The sequence below is a fragment of the Oncorhynchus gorbuscha genome, linkage group LG13 (genome assembly GCF_021184085.1).
Source record: "Oncorhynchus gorbuscha isolate QuinsamMale2020 ecotype Even-year linkage group LG13, OgorEven_v1.0, whole genome shotgun sequence".
NCBI classification, from domain to species: domain Eukaryota; kingdom Metazoa; phylum Chordata; class Actinopteri; order Salmoniformes; family Salmonidae; genus Oncorhynchus; species Oncorhynchus gorbuscha.
Genome location: NC_060185.1, coordinates 83,425,197 through 83,444,403, shown reverse-complemented (window position 1 = coordinate 83,444,403; position 19,207 = coordinate 83,425,197). Strand labels below are relative to the sequence as shown.

General features: G+C 47.0%; 1 protein-coding gene across 1 annotated transcript; it reads left to right on the top strand.

The window, feature by feature from the left end:
• The first annotated feature begins 6,235 nt into the window (after positions 1 to 6,235).
• kcnk4a (potassium channel, subfamily K, member 4a) lies at positions 6,236 to 18,726 on the top strand. The gene is made up of 8 exons (XM_046295935.1): positions 6,236 to 6,320; positions 7,596 to 7,678; positions 13,792 to 14,067; positions 14,861 to 14,978; positions 15,184 to 15,344; positions 15,693 to 15,879; positions 16,116 to 16,252; positions 17,525 to 18,726. The coding sequence occupies exons 3-8, from the start codon at positions 13,879 to 13,881 to the stop codon at positions 18,485 to 18,487; spliced, it is 1,755 nt and encodes a 584-aa protein (XP_046151891.1). The 5' UTR covers positions 6,236 to 6,320; positions 7,596 to 7,678; positions 13,792 to 13,878; the 3' UTR covers positions 18,488 to 18,726.
• The last annotated feature ends 481 nt before the right edge of the window (positions 18,727 to 19,207 follow it).

Below are 19,207 nucleotides of genomic sequence, written 5' to 3'. Positions count from 1 at the left end.
CAGTTTTTCCGTGTGTATCAAGAATGGTCCACCACCCAAAGGACATCCAGACAACTTGACATAACTGTGGAAAGCAACTGCCCCAATGAAGTGAGGCTGTTCTGAGGTCAAAGGGGAGTGCAACTCAATATTAGGAAGGGTTCTTAATGTTTTGTACACTGTGTTTTGTTAACGAAACCTTCCTCCATTCCAAATCCGCTCCGACCTTCTTTCAGAGCTGAGGTTTATTACAGCGTTACTGCATGGTACTAAGATGAATGTGAGTTGTTATTGGTTTTGTTGTGGTCTAAAAAATCTTTCAAAACACCTATTTGTTTTTAACACACATCTAAATAAGTTCACAGCCATTGGATCTGATAGAAATGACAGGATTAATACATTGTGGAGTGATTTGAACTTGATACACATAGTTAGCTACACTTGCTTTCTTTCACTACCGACATGATGTATGTAGCCACTAGCAACAACCATGTCTTCTCTAGATTCTAGAAGCCTGGCGTGTGTTCTAGAACACGTATGGGCTGTTACAGTACCATTCACTAGCCTTCTGAACACACCCCTAGCTGAGTTATCTGTGGGATCTCTGGGTGGTGGGACTAGTCCAAGGAGTCCAGCAGAATACACTGGATTCTTTCCCCCTGTATGTGACACTTTTATGTGAATGTATCGCTGTTGATGCTTTGTGTCGCTGTTGAAGAAGATAGATTAAAAAGGTTGATCTAAATTTATCTTGTCAATTTCTCTTTCCTCCTCCGAAGGTCTGTGTGTCAGTTGTTTGTTTCTGTCTTGTCTATGCTCGCTCTATTTGGTAGCTGTATTTATTTCCATCTCTCTTTATTCTCTCTAGGTTAGAGTCACATTCCAAATAACGCCCTCTAGTTTAGAGGTCACTAATGAGGTACCCAGTAAGGCAACTGGCAAGACATCAGTCCGGTGTACAACTGAAATCATTTTTTCCATTCACGGTTGACTTGAAAGTAGCCTGCTGTCAGATCTGTTTGTGCTCTTGCCAACTCTTGCTCATTGTCAAGCAAGACATGTTTGGCTTGACAATGAGTGGCATGATGGCACATACAGACTGGTACCCAGATGGATACCCATCTTAAGGATCTCCTGTTTCTGCTACACCACAGTCTACCTTCCAGTCACCTCGAGAGACTTGAGTTTGATGACTGGATAAAGACGAGTGGATTACACTGTGATAACTTAACGTTGCTCAAGACACCTCTGTCTGTGTTCTCATCCAAACTCACTGTCGTTAGGAATGTATGGGTTTAAAAAGCTAAACCCCTCTAAATGGACATCAGGAAACAGACAGGGGTTGTGCTCTTACCCCATAGCTTTGTCATGCTTACAGTAATGACTAGGATTTCCCTAACTCGGTCCTCGGGATCCCACTGGGTGCACTTTGGTTTTTTGCCATAGCACTACACAGCTGATTCAAATGATCAACTCATCATCAAGCTTTGATCATTTGAATATGCTGTGTAGTATTAGGGCAAAAACCAAAATGTGTATATATATATATATATATATATCTAATGGTGTGTGTGTGTGTGTATATGAATAGAAAAGGTGTGTACAGCAGTAGTTATATAGGATGAGCCTTGACTAGAATACAGTATGTAAACAAAGTGACCTGTGTTAAATGACTATGTACAATACATAGGGCAGCAGTCTAAGGTTCAGAGCGCGGTACTGGCTAGTGGTAATTGTTTAACAGTCCGATAGCCTAGAGATGGAAGCTGTTTATCAGTCTCTCGGTCCCAGCTTTGATGCACCTGTACTGTCTCCACCTTCTAGCGGGGTGAACAGGCTGTGGCTTGGGTGGCTAAGGTCTTTGATATTGTTGGCCTTCCTGTGACACCGGGTGCTTTAGATGTTCTGAAGGGCAGGTAGTGTGCCCCCGGTGATGCGTTGGGCTGACCGCACCACCCTCTGGAGAGCCCTGCGGTTGCCGTACCATGCGGTGAAACAGCCCGACAGAATGCTCTCGAGGGTGTATCTGTAGAAGTATGGGAGGGTCTTAGGGGTCAAGCCAAATTTCTTCAGCTTCCTGAGGTTGAAGAGGTGCTGTCAGTGTGAAGGGACCTTTTCAGGTCCCGTGATGTTACACACTGAGGAACTTGAAGAGTTTGACCCTCTCCACCACGGCTCCGTCACCACCTCCCTGTAGGCTCTCATCGCTGTTGGTAATCAGGCCTACCAATGTTGATTGAGTTGGAGACGTGTGTAGCCATGCAGTTATGGGTGAACAGGGAGTACAGGAGGATGCTGAGCACGCACACCTGTTCCCCCGTGCAAGTGTCTTCACTGACATTTTCAACCTCTCCCTGTCCTAGTCTGTGCTCAAGCACACCAAGGTAACCTGCCTGCCGACATGTAACACTCACATCAGTAGCCATGAAATGCTTTGAAAGACTGGTCATGGCTCACATCAACACCATTATCCCAGAAACCCTAGACCCACTCCAATTTGCATACCGCCCCAACAGATCCACAGATGATGCCATCTCTATTACACTCCACACTGCCCTTTCCCACCTGGACAAAAGGAACACCTATGTGAGAATGCTATTCATTGACTACAGTTCAGAGTTCAGCATCATAGTGCCCTCAAAGCTCATCACTAAGCTAAGGACCCTGGGACTAAACACCTCCCTCTGCAACTGGATCTTGGACTTCCTGACGGGCCACCCCCAGGTGGTAAGGATAGGGAACAACGCATCTGCCACGCTGATCCTCAATACTGGGTCCCCTCAGGGATGCGTGCTCAGTCCCCTCCTGTACCCTGTTCCCTCATGACTGCACGCCCAGACAGGACTCCAACACCATTTAAGTTTGTCGATGACACAACAGTGGTGTAGGCCTGATCAACGACGAGAGAGCCCATAGGGAGGAGGTCAAAGACCTGGCCGTGTGGTGCCAGGACAACAACCTCTCCCTCAACGTGATCAAGACAAAGGAGAGGATTGTGGACTACAGGAAAAGGAGGGCCCCATTCTCATCGACAGGGCTGTAATGGACAGGTTGAGAGCTTCAAGCTCCTTGGTGTCCACATCACCAACAAACTATCATGGTCCAAACACACTCCTCAGGAGACTAAAGGATTTGGCATGGGTCCTCAAAACGTTCTACAGCTGCACCATTGAGAGCATCACTGGTTGCATCACCGCCTGGTATGGCAACTGTTCGGCCTCCAAACTATTTGCATTGACCCCCCTCCTTTTTACGCTGCTGCTACTCGCTGTTTATTATCTATGCATAGTCACTTTACCCCTATCTACTTATTACCTCAATTACCTTGACTAACTCGTACCCCTGCACATTGACTCGGGCCGAGCATTCTCATCGATGGTGCTGTAGTGGAGCAGGTTGAGAGCTTCAAGTTCCTTGGTGTCCACATCAACAAACTAACATGGTCCAAGCACACCAAGACAGTCGTGAAGAGGGCACGACAAAACCTATTCCCCCTCAGGAGACTAAAAAGATTTGGCATGGGTCCTCAGATCCTCAAAAGGTTCTACTGGTTGCATCACTGCCTGGTATGGCAAATGCTCAGCCTCTGACCGCAAGGCACTACAGAGGGTAGTGTGTACGGCCGAGTACATTACTGGGGCCAAGCTTTCTGCCATCCAGGACCTCTGTACCAGGCGGTGTCAGAGGAAGGCCCTAAAAATTGTTTAAAAGACTCGAGCCACCCTAGTCATAGACTGTTCTCTCTGCTACCGCACGGCAAGAGGTACCGGAGCGCCAAGTCTAGGTCCAAGAGGCTTCTAAACAGTTCTACCTCCAAGCCTTAAGACTCCTGAACATCTAATCAAATTGCTACCCAGACTATTTGCATTGCCTTAGGGGCTCGTAAGTAAGCATTTCACTGTAAGGTCTACACCTGTTGTATTCGGTGCATGTGACTAATACAATTTGATTTGTGTTGAGGATCAGCACGTCGGAAATGTTGTCTTCCAAGATACTGGATATAATGATGAGATGCTTGTCTCCACCCTAACAATGCATTTCGTTGTCCACAGAGTGTAACGGCGTGCTGTCAACCTCCCACCTATGCATCTCTTTCGATTGGTGGATACATCTTGTTATCTGAACACATTTCAATATTCGATGAGGGGTGTTGATGTCAACCACCTGTATTCAATGGAGAGTGAGATGCTATGCTGGCTCATGAATATGCATAGACCGGCTCAAATATCAAAAGGGACAACTCCGATTTAGTGGGGTTTTTTTCCCAGGAAGTCAGCATCACACTTATCGGTACACACATAGCCGATATAAGCATTACGAAACTTCTATTAGATCAAATAAGCCGCATGTATCAACAGCAATACTTTTTTTATCTTGACCAAATTCGAAACTCATTGCCCCCCATACAAAAACTCCTCACCTGCTTAATACACTGAACAAAAATATAAACACGACATCTAAAGTGTTGGTCCCATGTTTCATCGGCTGAAATAAAAGATCCCAGAAATGTTCCATACGCACACAAAAAATGTATTAATCTCAGCTTTTGTGCACAAATGTGTTTACATCTCTGTTAGTGAGCATTCTCCTTTCCAAGATAATTCATCCCCCAGTCAGTGATGGCATATCAAGAAGCTGATTAAACAGCATGATCATTACACAGGTGCACCTTATGCTTCGGACAATAAAAGGCCTCTCTAACATGTGCAGAATTGTCACACAATACAATGCGACAAATGTCTCAGGAATGTCCACCAGAGCAGTTGTCAGATAATTGGATGTTAATTTCTCTGCCATAAGCCGCTTCCATCGTCATTTTAGAGAATTTGGCAGTACGTTCAACTGGGCCTCAACCGCAGACCACGCATATGGCGTTGTGTGGGCGAGCGGTTTGCTGATGTCAACGTTGTGAACAGGGTACCTCATGGTGGGCTTAGGGTTTGGGCAGGCATAAGCTACGCACAACAAACACAATTGCATTTTATCGATGGCAATTTGAATGCACAGAAATAATGCGACAAGATTGAGGCCCATTTTTAAAAAATGTATCTGTGACCAAAATGCATATCTGTTTCCTCAGTCGTGAAATCTATAGATTAGGGCCTAATTAATTTATTTCAATTGACTGATTTCCTCATATGAACTGTAACTCGGTAAAATCCTTGAAATTGTTGCGTTTGTGGGCCTCGAATGCTAGCTGTGCCACGAGAGATTCTGGGTTCGAGTCCAGGCTCTGTCGCAGCCAGCCGCACCGGGAGACCCATGGCGCACAATTGGCCCAGCGTCGTGCGGGTTAAGAGAGGGTTTGGCCAGCCGGGATGTCCTTGTCCCATCGCGCACAAGCGACTCTTGTGGCGAGCCGGGTGCAGTGCACGCTGACATTGTCGCCAGGTGCACGGTGTTTCCTCCGACACATTGATTCGGCTGGCTTCAGGGTTAAGTGGGCATTGTGTCAAGAAGCAGTGCGGCTTGGTTGGGTTGTGTTTCGGAGGACACACGGCTCTCGACCTTCGTCTCACCCGAGTCCGTACGGGAGTTGGAGCGATGAGACAAGACTGGGACTACCAATTGGATACCACGAAAATGGGCAAAAAAACTTATAATAATAAAAAAATAAATAGAAATTGTTGCGTTTATATTTTTGTTCAGTATAAATAATGATAAACTTCATAACGTGGACATATTTTGGGTGATGAAAACCCGCCTGTTCCTAAACCAGGGGTGGTGTAATTCTGCATATCTTAATCACACAAACCCTGTATTTAGCAGGGAATATTATTTGCTCAATATCAGCTCAAGCTGAGCAAATTGAGGTGTAGAATTACTGATCTACAAATTGTATTCCCTGCTAAATAATAGGTTTTGTGTGATTTAAGATTTGCTGCACTTCACCTCCCCTGGTTTTGGCAATCCCTCTGCCAAGCACATACGCACAACCAGACATTGATTGATTGATTGGAGAAAGCATGAGTCAATTACAGAACATTTCATAGAGTTTCCTACCTGCAGCAACACCAGTGGACAGTGCTGGAATTACTGGAAAAAAGCAGTGCCTCAAAACTCCTGGCCCTATGAGAGACAAACACACACACACACACACACACTTCCTAGAATCCCTCTTCTCCTCCATCACAGTGATGTTGAGTCCTGAGCATGGGGAAACACCTTTCCCACTGCCAGGAACACACACACACTTACTTAGTGGACACACACTTCTCCTCTGTGAGCTTTTGGACATACACACTTCTACTCACAGAGCGTTTGATGGTGAGAAGAGCCTGGACACCAAGAAGCACATACCATACTGGTTCTTCAGACTTCATTGTTTCTCCTGAACTCAGGTAGGATTTCAAGTCAGTTGCTTTGTTCAGATTGGTTTATTTGCTCACCTATTAGTAATATACAGTATTTGTTGTCTGAGAAGACATTTATGTACTTGTTTGTGTTGTGTGGATTGCAAGGGCGAACTAACCGGCATCATCGTATGTATAACGTGTTTCTGTGTTCAAGTGTAGGCTTTGGTTCTGGTGGGGTCATCAGTTTTTTTATAGACAATATTTTAGCACATCATTTTATTTAACCTTTATTTAACTAGGCAAGTCAGTTAAGTACAAATTATTATTTACAATGACGGCCTAGGAACAGTGAGTTAACTGCCTTGTTCAGGGGCAGAACGACAGATTTTTACCTTGTCAGCTCAGGGATTTGATCTAGCAACCTTTCGGTTACTGGCCTAACGCTCTAACCAATAGGCTGTTTTTGACATTTCATTGAATTATTTACTTACTTGCATGACTGTCAATTGTTTTTCTCCTCAAAAACAGTTTCATAGCTTTCAGTCAGTGATTTGGGTAACAAAACTGTCCTACCAAAGAACATTGGCCATATCAAATGCTGAGGGAAATGTTGGAAACATTCTTTATGATGTATCTTTAAGCTCTGAATATAAATGACTGATAGCATTACATTTTATTGTATGACAAATTTCCCCTAAAATATGAATCATTAGACAAATAACCTGCTGTTTTACATCCATCTCATGAGCGAGGTGGAGACTGGCGCCAAAGCCTCTTCCCTCCTTGGCAGTTCACTCCTTTTTGTTTTTAACTGCAATACATTGGAAACGTGATGATTTATCACAATTTATGCCACGCTGTTTGAGCTGGGATATTTCACAACACATCAAACACACATATCTTACAAATATAAAAAAATATGCCAGAATAGGTTTAGACAACGATAACAAATAATACATTTTCAGCCAATGCATAGACGTCCATACAAACCAATGCGTTCCATTAGATCAGAATGCTAACAGAACTCCGGGATATTTCAGAAAGTTGACGCAGTTCTTTGAAACACCATGGCCATCTTCTGGTTCTGGAGGTGAATATCATTTAAAGAAAACAAACTGTTTAAACTAGATAAAGATAAGCATCCTGAACATACTTAGATTAACAGCGAGATGTATGTTTAGCAGGTTGGCAGAGGCTAATCGTTTAAAAATGTTGGCCAGTTGATATCCGGGACAGTCTGGTGAGTGTCAGTGTGTGTTGTTATGACAGGGGCACTAACGTAGACGCTGGTCTGAACCCTCCTACTATTCCCCCTTTCAGCCCTGGGCCTGGTAGAGAGGTGAGAGAGAGGAGGAGAGAGAACTCTCATCACCAGATCTTCAGGATGGATACAACGTGGACAAGTGAGTTATTTAGAGCGGGATGTCTTAATGGTAGTAACGTCACACTTTCCTATTTGGGTAAATCCAGTTGAATTCAATCACTTTTTGACAGCACCACTTTTGATTTGAATGAAATCATATATACATATTTTCCTAAAGTGACTTTTGGACATGAATGCCGAATCATTCAAGATATGGCACTTCTTTGGTACTCCTTGTGTATATGTCCTTATTGTTATTTTATTGTTACTATTTCCTTTTAAACGTTTTCATTTTGAACTCTGCGTTGTTGGGAAATGTCTCGTAAGTAAGTGTTTCACAGTAATGTCTACACCGGTTGCATGTGACATAAAATTGTATTTTATTTAAAATGTTACCTTTTTGCATACCACACCATACCTATTTTATAATTTTAAAAATGTAAAGTAATTTCCAACATTCACTCAATGCGTTCTGGGTTTTTACCAAGTGCAGGACAAGCTATTCCATCAGAACGTGTTATCGGACAGCTAGATGATACCTACTTATATTTTGGAAGTTAATATATTCCATTTAGATCAAATATGAGGCATAATAATCGTCATCAGAAGATACTATTAACACATGAATATTATTTGCCACATAATTAATAGCAGAAGAATAATGCTCTCATTGAAAACTGTACACCCGATGTTGTCTTCTCACACTATTCAAACTCGACAATCTAATAAATAGCCTTTGAAGCTCTCTTAGCCAATAGATCACATATTGAAAACAAATCATCTGAACTGAACTATAAACATATTTTGGAATTTCTGTGCCTCCTTGACAAACACAAATCAATATCCAAAAACAGCATGTATATTTTTTCCCGCGAACCTGTGTAACCGGAGTGAAATGGTTAGCGGGGGTGCGCGCTAATAGCGTTTTAGTCGGTGACGTCACTCGCTCTGAGACCTTGAAGTAGTTGTTCAACTTGCCCTGCAAAGGCCGCGACTTTTGTGGGGCTATAACGATGCTTCGAGGGTGTCAGTTGTTGTGTGCCGAGGGTCCCTGGTTCGAGCCCAGGGTGGGGCAAGGAGAGGGACGGAAGCAAAACTGTTACACCTGCACATCATCATCTCCTCTCATTTGTAGCAACAATGTGAAGGTTTATGGCAGGGGAAACGGTGTTGCAGTAGTCTAGTGTGTGGGTTTATGGCAGGGGAAACGGTGTTGCAGTAGTCTAGTGTGTGGGTTTATGGCTGGGGAAACGGTGTTGCAGTAGTCTAGTGTGTGGGTTTATGGCTGGGGAAACGGTGTTGCAGTAGTCTAGTGTGTGGGTTTATGGCAGGGGAAACGGTGTTGCAGTAGTCTAGTGTGTGGGTTTATGGCTGGGGAAACGGTGTTGCAGTAGTCTAGTGTGTGGGTTTATGGCAGGGGAAACGGTGTTGCAGTAGTCTAGTGTGTGGGTTTATGGCAGGGGAAACGGTGTTGCATTAGTCTAGTGTGTGGGTTTATGGCAGGGGAAACGGTGTTGCAGTAGTCTAGTGTGTGGGTTTATGACAGGGGAAACGGTGTTGCATTAGTCTAGTGTGTGGGTTTATGGCAGGGGAAACGGTGTTGCAGTAGTCTAGTGTGTGGGTTTATGGCAGGGGAATCGGTGTTGCAGTAGTCTAGTGTGAAGGGTTATGGCAGGGGAAACGGTGTTGCAGTAGTCTAGTGTGAAGGGTTATGGCAGGGGAAACGGTGTTGCAGTGGTCTAGTGTGAAGGGGATATGGCAGGGGAAACGGTGTTGCAGTAGTCTAGTGTGAGGGGTTATGGCAGGGGAAACGGTGTTGCAGTGGTCTAGTGTGAAGGGTTATGGCAGGGGAAACGGTGTTGCAGTAGTCTAGTGTGTGGGTTTATGGCAGGGGAAACGGTGTTGCAGTGGTCTAGTGTGAAGGGTTATGGCAGGGGAAACGGTGTTGCAGTAGTCTAGTGTGAGGGGTTATGGCAGGGGAAACGGTGTTGCAGTAGTCTAGTGTGTGGGTTTATGGCAGGGGAAACGGTGTTGCATTAGTCTAGTGTGTGGGTTTATGGCAGGGGAAACGGTGTTGCAGTGGTCTAGTGTGAAGGGTTATGGCAGGGGAAACGGTGTTGCAGTAGTCTAGTGTGAGGGGTTATGGCAGGGGAAACGGTGTTGCAGTAGTCTAGTGTGAGGGGTTATGACAGGGGAAACGGTGTTGCAGTAGTCTAGTGTGAGGGGTTATGGCAGGGGAAACGGTGTTGCAGTAGTCTAGTGTGTGGGTTTATGGCAGGGGAAACGGTGTTGCAGTAGTCTAGTGTGTGGGTTTATGACAGGGGAAACGGTGTTGCATTAGTCTAGTGTGTGGGTTTATGGCAGGGGAAACGGTGTTGCAGTAGTCTAGTGTGTGGGTTTATGGCAGGGGAATCGGTGTTGCATTAGTCTAGTGTGTGGGTTTATGGCAGGGGAAACGGTGTTGCAGTAGTCTAGTGTGTGGGTTTATGGCAGGGGAATCGGTGTTGCAGTAGTCTAGTGTGAAGGGTTATGGCAGGGGAAACGGTGTTGCAGTAGTCTAGTGTGAAGGGTTATGGCAGGGGAAACGGTGTTGCAGTGGTCTAGTGTGAAGGGGATATGGCAGGGGAAACGGTGTTGCAGTAGTCTAGTGTGAGGGGTTATGGCAGGGGAAACGGTGTTGCAGTGGTCTAGTGTGAAGGGTTATGGCAGGGGAAACGGTGTTGCAGTAGTCTAGTGTGTGGGTTTATGGCAGGGGAAACGGTGTTGCAGTGGTCTAGTGTGAAGGGTTATGGCAGGGGAAACGGTGTTGCAGTAGTCTAGTGTGAGGGGTTATGGCAGGGGAAACGGTGTTGCAGTAGTCTAGTGTGTGGGTTTATGGCAGGGGAAACGGTGTTGCATTAGTCTAGTGTGTGGGTTTATGGCAGGGGAAACGGTGTTGCAGTGGTCTAGTGTGAAGGGTTATGGCAGGGGAAACGGTGTTGCAGTAGTCTAGTGTGAGGGGTTATGGCAGGGGAAACGGTGTTGCAGTAGTCTAGTGTGAGGGGTTATGACAGGGGAAACGGTGTTGCAGTAGTCTAGTGTGAGGGGTTATGGCAGGGGAAACGGTGTTGCAGTAGTCTAGTGTGTGGGTTTATGGCAGGGGAAACGGTGTTGCAGTAGTCTAGTGTGTGGGTTTATGACAGGGGAAACGGTGTTGCATTAGTCTAGTGTGTGGGTTTATGGCAGGGGAAACGGTGTTGCAGTAGTCTAGTGTGTGGGTTTATGGCAGGGGAATCGGTGTTGCAGTAGTCTAGTGTGAAGGGTTATGGCAGGGGAAACGGTGTTGCAGTAGTCTAGTGTGAAGGGTTATGGCAGGGGAAACGGTGTTGCAGTGGTCTAGTGTGAAGGGGATATGGCAGGGGAAACGGTGTTGCAGTAGTCTAGTGTGAGGGGTTATGGCAGGGGAAACGGTGTTGCAGTGGTCTAGTGTGAAGGGTTATGGCAGGGGAAACGGTGTTGCAGTAGTCTAGTGTGTGGGTTTATGGCAGGGGAAACGGTGTTGCAGTGGTCTAGTGTGAAGGGTTATGGCAGGGGAAACGGTGTTGCAGTAGTCTAGTGTGAGGGGTTATGGCAGGGGAAACGGTGTTGCAGTAGTTTAGTGTGTGGGTTTATGGCAGGGGAAACGGTGTTGCATTAGTCTAGTGTGTGGGTTTATGGCAGGGGAAACGGTGTTGCAGTGGTCTAGTGTGAAGGGTTATGGCAGGGGAAACGGTGTTGCAGTAGTCTAGTGTGAGGGGTTATGGCAGGGGAAACGGTGTTGCAGTAGTCTAGTGTGAGGGGTTATGACAGGGGAAACGGTGTTGCAGTAGTCTAGTGTGAGGGGTTATGGCAGGGGAAACGGTGTTGCAGTAGTCTAGTGTGAGGGGTTATGGCAGGGGAAACGGTGTTGCAGTAGTCTAGTGTGAGGGGTTATGGCAGGGGAAACGGTGTTGCAATAGTCTAGTGTGAGGGGTTATGGCAGGGGAAACGGTGTTGCAGTAGTCTAGTGTGAGGGGTTATGGCAGGGGAAACGGTGTTGCAGTAGTCTAGTGTGAGGGGTTATGGCAGGGGAAACGGTGTTGCAGTAGTCTAGTGTGAGGGGTTATGGCAGGGGAAACGGTGTTGCAGTAGTCTAGTGTGAGGGTTTATGGCAGGGGAAACGGTGTTGCATTAGTCTAGTGTGTGGGTTTATGGCAGGGGAAACGGTGTTGCAGTAGTCTAGTGTGAGGGGTTATGGCAGGGGAAACGGTGTTGCAGTAGTCTAGTGTGAGGGGTTATGGCAGGGGAAACGGTGTTGCAGTAGTCTAGTGTGTGGGTTTATGGCAGGGGAAACGGTGTTGCAGTAGTCTAGTGTGTGGGTTTATGGCAGGGGAAACGGTGTTGCATTAGTCTAGTGTGTGGGTTTATGGCAGGGGAAACGGTGTTGCAGTAGTCTAGTGTGAGGGGTTATGGCAGGAGAAACGGTGTTGCAGTAGTCTGGTGTGAGGGGTTATGGCAGGGGAAACGGTGTTGCAGTAGTCTAGTGTGAGGGGTTATGGCAGGGGAAACGGTGTTGCAGTAGTCTAGTGTGAGGGGTTATGGCAGGGGAAACGGTGTTGCAGTAGTCTAGTGTGAGGGGTTATGGCAGGGGAAACGGTGTTGCAGTAGTCTGTGCGGGAATAATGACAAGTGAACCTGGGGAGCTGTGTGTTTACATTGCCGGAACCACTCCGACCACCCCTGGAGATGGTTTCAGTTCGGTTCGCTTTGGAGGCTCTTTTGAGAAGTCTGAGTTTCTCTGGAGTGTTCACACTGCAACAAAAAAAATGAAGCGAACCGCACTGAATTCACAAAGAATGTCTGAAAGGTACCATGTGTGAAAACACCCATAGACCCTATTTTACATCATCAGACGTTTTTGTGTTGTGCCCGCCATCGGTTGAGACAAAACATGCTCTTGAATACAGGGTCGTTGTCATGTTTTGCCTGTTAATTGTACTTAAATGGCAATTAAATTGAAATGTCAACGTTCAAATGCTACCACAAAGATGGTAGAGAATGTTGACTTGAATGGGAATATCTTTTGTTTTAAATTATACTGTCAATCCTCCATAGGAAACTTATTGAAATTATAGAAATCTAGACAATGGAATGGACATGACCATTTAATTTGACATTCAACACAGGTGGACCGGCGGCCATCTTTGTGGTATTAATTAGAAGTAAACATTTCAATGGTGTTCCAGTTAATTTACAGTGGTCTGAATCGTTAGGTCCATTCTATTAATTAGATTTCTATGATATAAATGACACCCACCCTGTATCCAGGAGCATGCTGTGTCTCAACCAATGGTGGGCACAGTAGGTTAAAGTAAGTTAAAACATATGCTAATATGAAAAAATTCATAGTTTAGGCATTTTTAGGTAATTGATGTTGAAGGTTAAATTAAATTTTTATTTAATTTCTTTAAAAAAGTTTATCAAGTAGTTTGACAACCCTGTTTGTAAGCGTTTAAATGTATTTTTTCCAGTGAGGAAGATATGTATGTCTCACGGTGTGCCGGGTTCTGCAAAACGGGTTAACTTAGAGCACCATTTATCTCCTGAATGTTCTGGCATTCAGGTCCAAAAAGTCACTTTCTGACCACTTCTTCCACGGGAAAACATGTTTGGAGAGTGTTGTTTCAATCAGAAGGGATTATGTCAAAAAGTTATTGAATTCAAATGAATTTAGCCCTATAGGAGATAAACTTTATATCTTGTCTCACACTTTCATGTTCTGGAAATGACCAGAGAACCACCCTGCTCTGTTGTTTTTTCCTTGATATATCTCCTCAAATAATCCCCATTATCAAGTTGTTCCTCATCTTATATTTCCAGAAAGAGATCATCATCATCATTGAACACACACACTCCAAATCCTATTTTCCCTAACCCTTAACCTAACCCCCTAACTATAAATGTAACCCTAATCTTAATCCTAGTTGTAAACCTAACCCCTAAACCTAAAATGGCCTTTTTTCCCTTGTGGGGGCCAACAATTCTTTTCCCCTTGTTTTACTATCCTTGTGGAAAACAGAGGACTTCTGTTTCCCACAAGGATAGTAAAACCAAACTAAAAATGGTGTGTGTGTTTGTGTGCGTGCATGCATGCAGCTGTGCCACCGTGTGTATCGTGGAAGAGGCCGTAGAACAGACCCTGGCGAAACCTGACTCCTGTGGTGGGGGGGTGTGCTCGGGGCGATGCGGTGCCCCACCCTGCTGGCCCTGCTGGCAGGGGTCATGCTATACCTGGTGATAGGGGCGCTGGTGTTCCGGACCCTGGAAAGCCCCCAGGAGAGCAAGGAGCACGAGAAGCTACTCCGTACCACACGTGACTTCCTCCAAAACCACTCCTGTGTCACCGCACAGAACCTCAGCGATCTCATCATGGTACACACACACCAGAGCACACACATTTGTGCAGAGAAATATACACACACACCAGAGCACACATATTTGAGCAGAGAAATAGACACACACATTTGAGCAGAGAAATAGACACACACACCAGAGCACACACATTTGAGCAGAGAAATAGACACACACATTTGAGCAGAGAAATAGACACACACACCAGATCACACACATTTGAGCAGAGAAATAGACACACACACCATAGAGCACACACATTTGAGCAGAGAGATAGACACACACACACACCATAGAGCACACACATTTGAGCAGAGAGATAGACACGCTCACACCCGAGCAAGCAGACATAAACACACATAATATACACCTTGGCAGGAATAACTTCAGAGAGTGAAAGCATACACTTGAACAGACAGACGAGTTAAAACACATCTGAGAAGAACCTCACCTAAACAAAGTCCCGTGTAGATCCCCCACTGAGAAGGTGTAGCCCAGGGGTAGGCAACTACATTCAGCCATGGGATGATTTTTGTCAGTGTGGATGGTCGGTCGGGGGGCCGGAACATAATTAGAATCATTTATAAATGAATCACAACTCGGCACCAAAAGGGCTTTAAATGAAAATGACATTGAGACATGATCACGTCTATAATTTTTGAAATATATATACTTGGAAACAGATTTCCTAAATTAAACACATTTTTAGCTGAATTCCTGGTAATTATATATTTATTTATTTACTAAAAACTAAAATCCTAAAAAGAACACAGACCCCAGATGTAGTCTGTCTGTTCTGTCTCTGTACTGTCAGAGTGTGGTGAAGGCGGTGGAGGCAGGCCTGGATGTCAAACACAGCTCCACCAACTTCACTAGCAGGTGGGACCTGGCCAGCGCCTTCTTCTTCTGTGGTACCATCATCACCACCATCGGTGAGCCTTTGTTCATTTTTCCCTCCTGCAAACCATTTGGTAATAACTTAGTTAGCCAGATGTGTATTTTGAATTTGACAGAAAATGAATGATCCAATCTCAGAAAATACAATGAACCTCAATAGACATGCTGGTGAATTGAATCTTTTTTAAATGATATAGATGAACATATAGGTGAATGTATATGGTCTCCCTCTGTCCGCAGGGTTTGGCAACCTGTCTCCCAGGACCAAATGGGGCCAGCTGTTCTGCGTGTGTTATGCCCTGGTAGGGATCCCTATGTTTGGTTTCCTGCTGGCTGGTGTCGGGGACCACATGGGGACGGGGCTGAGGAAGGCCGTGTGGAAGATGGAGACGCTCTTCCTGGTTAGACTGTCTTGTCTCAGTGGCTGCTTCATTTACAGGATGTCATCTCATTGTTCTCGCCTGTCTCAGGGGCTGCTTAAGTGATGTCACTGTGCTGTAAACAGAAGAGGCCGTCTTGGAGTCTCTAGCACTTGAAACATGTTACACACAAGTAGAACAGAAGCCGTCTTAAACATTCAGTCAGTCATTAGATACTTCCCAATGTAACTTTGCAGTACAAAAAAAAAAAAAAAGATTGTTTCTGTTTATCCAAGAAAAGGCACATTATTTGATCATCTCTCCATCTTTTAATTCTTCAGTCTTTCCCTTCTTATTTTGTGTCCCCTTCTCTCTCTGCCCCTCTCTCAGAAGCGGCGGGTCAGTCCCACTTATGTGCGGGTCATGTCTGCTGTTCTGTCCATCCTGATTGGCTGTCTGATCTTCCTCGCCGTGCCAACGCTGGTGTTTAAGGAAGTGGAGGACTGGTCCTTTCTGGAGGCGCTCTACTTTGTGGTCATCACCCTGACCACGGTCGGCTTCGGAGACTATGTAGCAGGCACGAAGTGAACACTTGTTACATGAAAGACACTGTACACACTTTGGACAGTACAGACTCTGGAGAGTACACACACTACACATTTCTATCAGTATACACACTGTGAAAGATACACTTGATATTTCATAGGGATATGTCTAAGCCCTTTTGTTTGTGTGTATGTGCATGCTTGTGCTCCTTCGAGTCCATGCGATTCCAATGCGTCAATGTTTGATTTGATTTGTCCTTGTGCGTAGGTGCTAACCGGCGGGACGGAGATCTGTTTAAGCCACTGGTGTGGCTCTGGATAGTGTTTGGCCTGGCTTACTTTGCTTCCATACTCACCATGATCGGGAACTGGCTGCGGGTGCTGTCCAAGAAAACACGTGCTGAGGTGAGTGGTAGTGAGTGGGACACAAACCAAGTGATTGGAAGGGCTGGTGAAAGGGAAACATATGACAAGATCTGGACAAAGATTTTACTGAAAGGCAATTTGGATTTGTACTGTCAATATTTACTTATCCTCTGTCTCTCTGTCTTTCTCTGGGTCTCTGGGACACCGCTCTCTTTCTTTCTCTGACTCTTTCCCTCTCCCTCCTCTTTCTCTCTCCCTCTTTCTCTCTCCCTCCTCTTTCTCTCTCCCTCCCCTTTGTCTCTCCCTCCCCTTTCTCTCTCCCTCCTCTTTCTCTCTCCCTCCCCTTTCTCTCTCCCTCCCCTTTCTCTCTCCCTCCCCTTTCTCTCTCCCTCCTCTTTCTCTCTCCCTCCCCTTTTCTCTCTCTCCCTCCCCTTTCTCTCTCCCTCCTCTTTCTCTCTCCCTCCTCTTTCTCTCTCCCTCCTCTTTCTCTCTCCCTCCTCTTTCTCTCTCCCTCTTTCTCTCTCCCTCTCTTTCTCTCTCCCTCCTCTTTCTCTCTCCCTCCTCTTTCTCTCTCCCTCCCCTTTCTCTCTCCCTCCCCTTTCCCTCTCCCTCCTCTTTCTCTCTCCCTCCCCTTTCTCTCTCCCTCCCCTTTCCCTCTCCCTCCCCTTTCCCTCTCCCTCCTCTTTCTCTCTCCCTCCTCTTTCTCTCTCCCTCCTCTTTCTCTCTCCCTCCTCTTTCTCTCTCCCTCCCCTTTCTCTCTCCCTCCCCTTTCCCTCTCCCTCCTCTTTCTCTCTCCCTCCTCTTTCTCTCTCCCTCCCCTTTCCCTCTCCCTCCTCTTTCTCTCTCCCTCCCCTTTCTCTCTCCCTCCCCTTTCCCTCTCCCTCCCCTTTCCCTCTCCCTCCTCTTTCTCTCTCCCTCCTCTTTCTCTCTCCCTCCCCTTTCTCTCTCCCTCCTCTTTCTCTCTCCCTCCTCTTTCTCTCTCCCTCCTCTTTCTCTCTCCCTCCCCTTTCTCTCTCCCTCCCCTTTCCCTCTCCCTCCCCTTTCCCTCTCCCTCCCCTTTCCCTCTCCCTCCTCTTTCTCTCTCCCTCCTCTTTCTCTCTCCCTCCTCTTTCTCTCTCCCTCCCCTTTCTCTTTCCCTCTCCCTCCTCTTTCTCTCTCCCTCCTCTTTCTCTCTCCCTCCCCTTTCTCTCTCCCTCCCCTTTCTCTCCTCCCTCTCTCTCTCCCTCCCCTTTCTCTCTCCCTCCCCTTTCCCTTTCCCTCCCCTTTCCCTCTCCCTCCCCTTTCCCTCTCCCTCCCCTTTCTCTCTCTCAGATGGAGGAGTTGAGGGCCCATGCTACAGACTGGACACAGAACATCCAGAACATGTCCATGGACTTCCGGATCCCCAACCCTCTGGAACTCAACGACCCCTTCCTGCTGCAGCGGCGCCGCTGGAGACGCAGCACCCGGCAACGGGTCCGCAGGGGAGCGCTGGGGCACCGCGGCAGGCAGGGCGTCATAGGGGAGAACGGACATCTGCCTAATAGGTGGGTCACACGATCCATGACCCGTCTGGAGGTCGTGAGGTTAGGGGGGGGTGAGGTTAGGACTGAAGGGGTGAGGTTAGGACCAGGGATGGGGCTAGGGGTAGGTTTGAGGGCAGATTGCAGGGTCAATGCGAGGTCAGAGGGCCGGACGGTTGCGAGGTCACTGTCGATGCCTTCGGCGCGCTCCGTGATGGAGTTAGACTATGACCCTGATCCTGTTGCGATAATGATGATGCCATGGGAGTCGGGCTCTGTGTCCGAGTCTCCAGAGTCTGACTCCAGATCAGTTGTCTCCTCCTCTGACTCTCACACCTCTGACATGTGTATGCCAGTGCGGAGGATGCCTTTTGCTGGTTTTGACCCCAGTGGGTCTCTCTGTACTGAACAGAGGGGACGCCATGGAGGATCCAGGCTGGTATATTTCAGGGAGGACGTCCGGTTCCCTGTGCCTCTCCAGCAACTCCCCAAGTCACCCAACTCCACCATGCCGCTCCCCATGCCGCTCCCCATGCCCCCTTTGCCCACCCCGTCAGGCTGCAAGATGCTAGATTTCTTCGGGGAGAACTTGGCCTACATCGACGAGTCGTCGGACACGCTAAGTGATCGGAACCAGACGGTTGAGGGAGGTGTCATTCCTCGTCCCCGGATACACCGCATGAGGAGGCAGCTGAAGGAGAGGAGGGACAGCGACATGCAGCCCCCCTCTAACCCACCGACTCCTCCCCCTCTTTCCCATCTCAGAGACTGACACCGTGACATGCAGCCCCCCTCTAACCCACCGACTCCTCCCCTCTTTCCCATCTCAGAGACTGACACCGTGACATGCAGCCCCCTCTAACCCACCGACTCCTCCCCCTCTTTCCCATCTCAGAGACTGACACCGTGACATGCAGCCCCCCTCTAACCCACCGACTCCTCCCCCTCTTTCCCATCTCAGAGACTGACACCGTGACATGCAGCCCCCTCTAACCCACCGACTCCTCCACCCCTCCCCCATCTCAGAGACTGACACCGTGACATGCAGTCCCCTCCTCTAACCCCCCACCCCTCCCCCATCTCAGAGACTGACACCGTGACATGCAGTCCCCTCCTCTAACCCCCCACCCCTCCCCCATCTCAGAGACTGAACAAACTGACAGACACAGGTCCTGAAGGAGGATACTAAGGCTGGTCTTTATTACTAGTGTTCAAAGGAGAAGCAGACCTTAAAGCTCAGATGGACTTATCTACTGGGGATCAATGTGGACCAGGCCAACCATTTATTAGATCTCACTGACTGAGGACCACAGTCACCATTGAGAAATATTTGTATGAAAACCAATGAATGTATTCAGCAGCACAGGTATAGAATATATAAACTGTCTCAGCTCAGTGAAGTCAGACTCACTGGGTTGAGAAATAGTACCAAGGTACAACAGCTCCTCTGCATAGGTGTAGAGGCTGCTGTCCTGTCTGCTACTGGAGCTCA

Bases quoted from the DNA above. Each gene is read 5' to 3' on its own strand.
- kcnk4a (XM_046295935.1), top strand. From the start codon at position 13,879: ATGCGGTGCCCCACCCTGCTGGCCCTGCTGGCAGGGGTCATGCTATAC. The intron at 15,345-15,692 runs GTTAGACTGTCT...CCCCTCTCTCAG, and splicing joins AGATGGAGACGCTCTTCCTG to AAGCGGCGGGTCAGTCCCAC. The intron at 15,880-16,115 runs GCACGAAGTGAA...CCTTGTGCGTAG, and splicing joins CTTCGGAGACTATGTAGCAG to GTGCTAACCGGCGGGACGGA.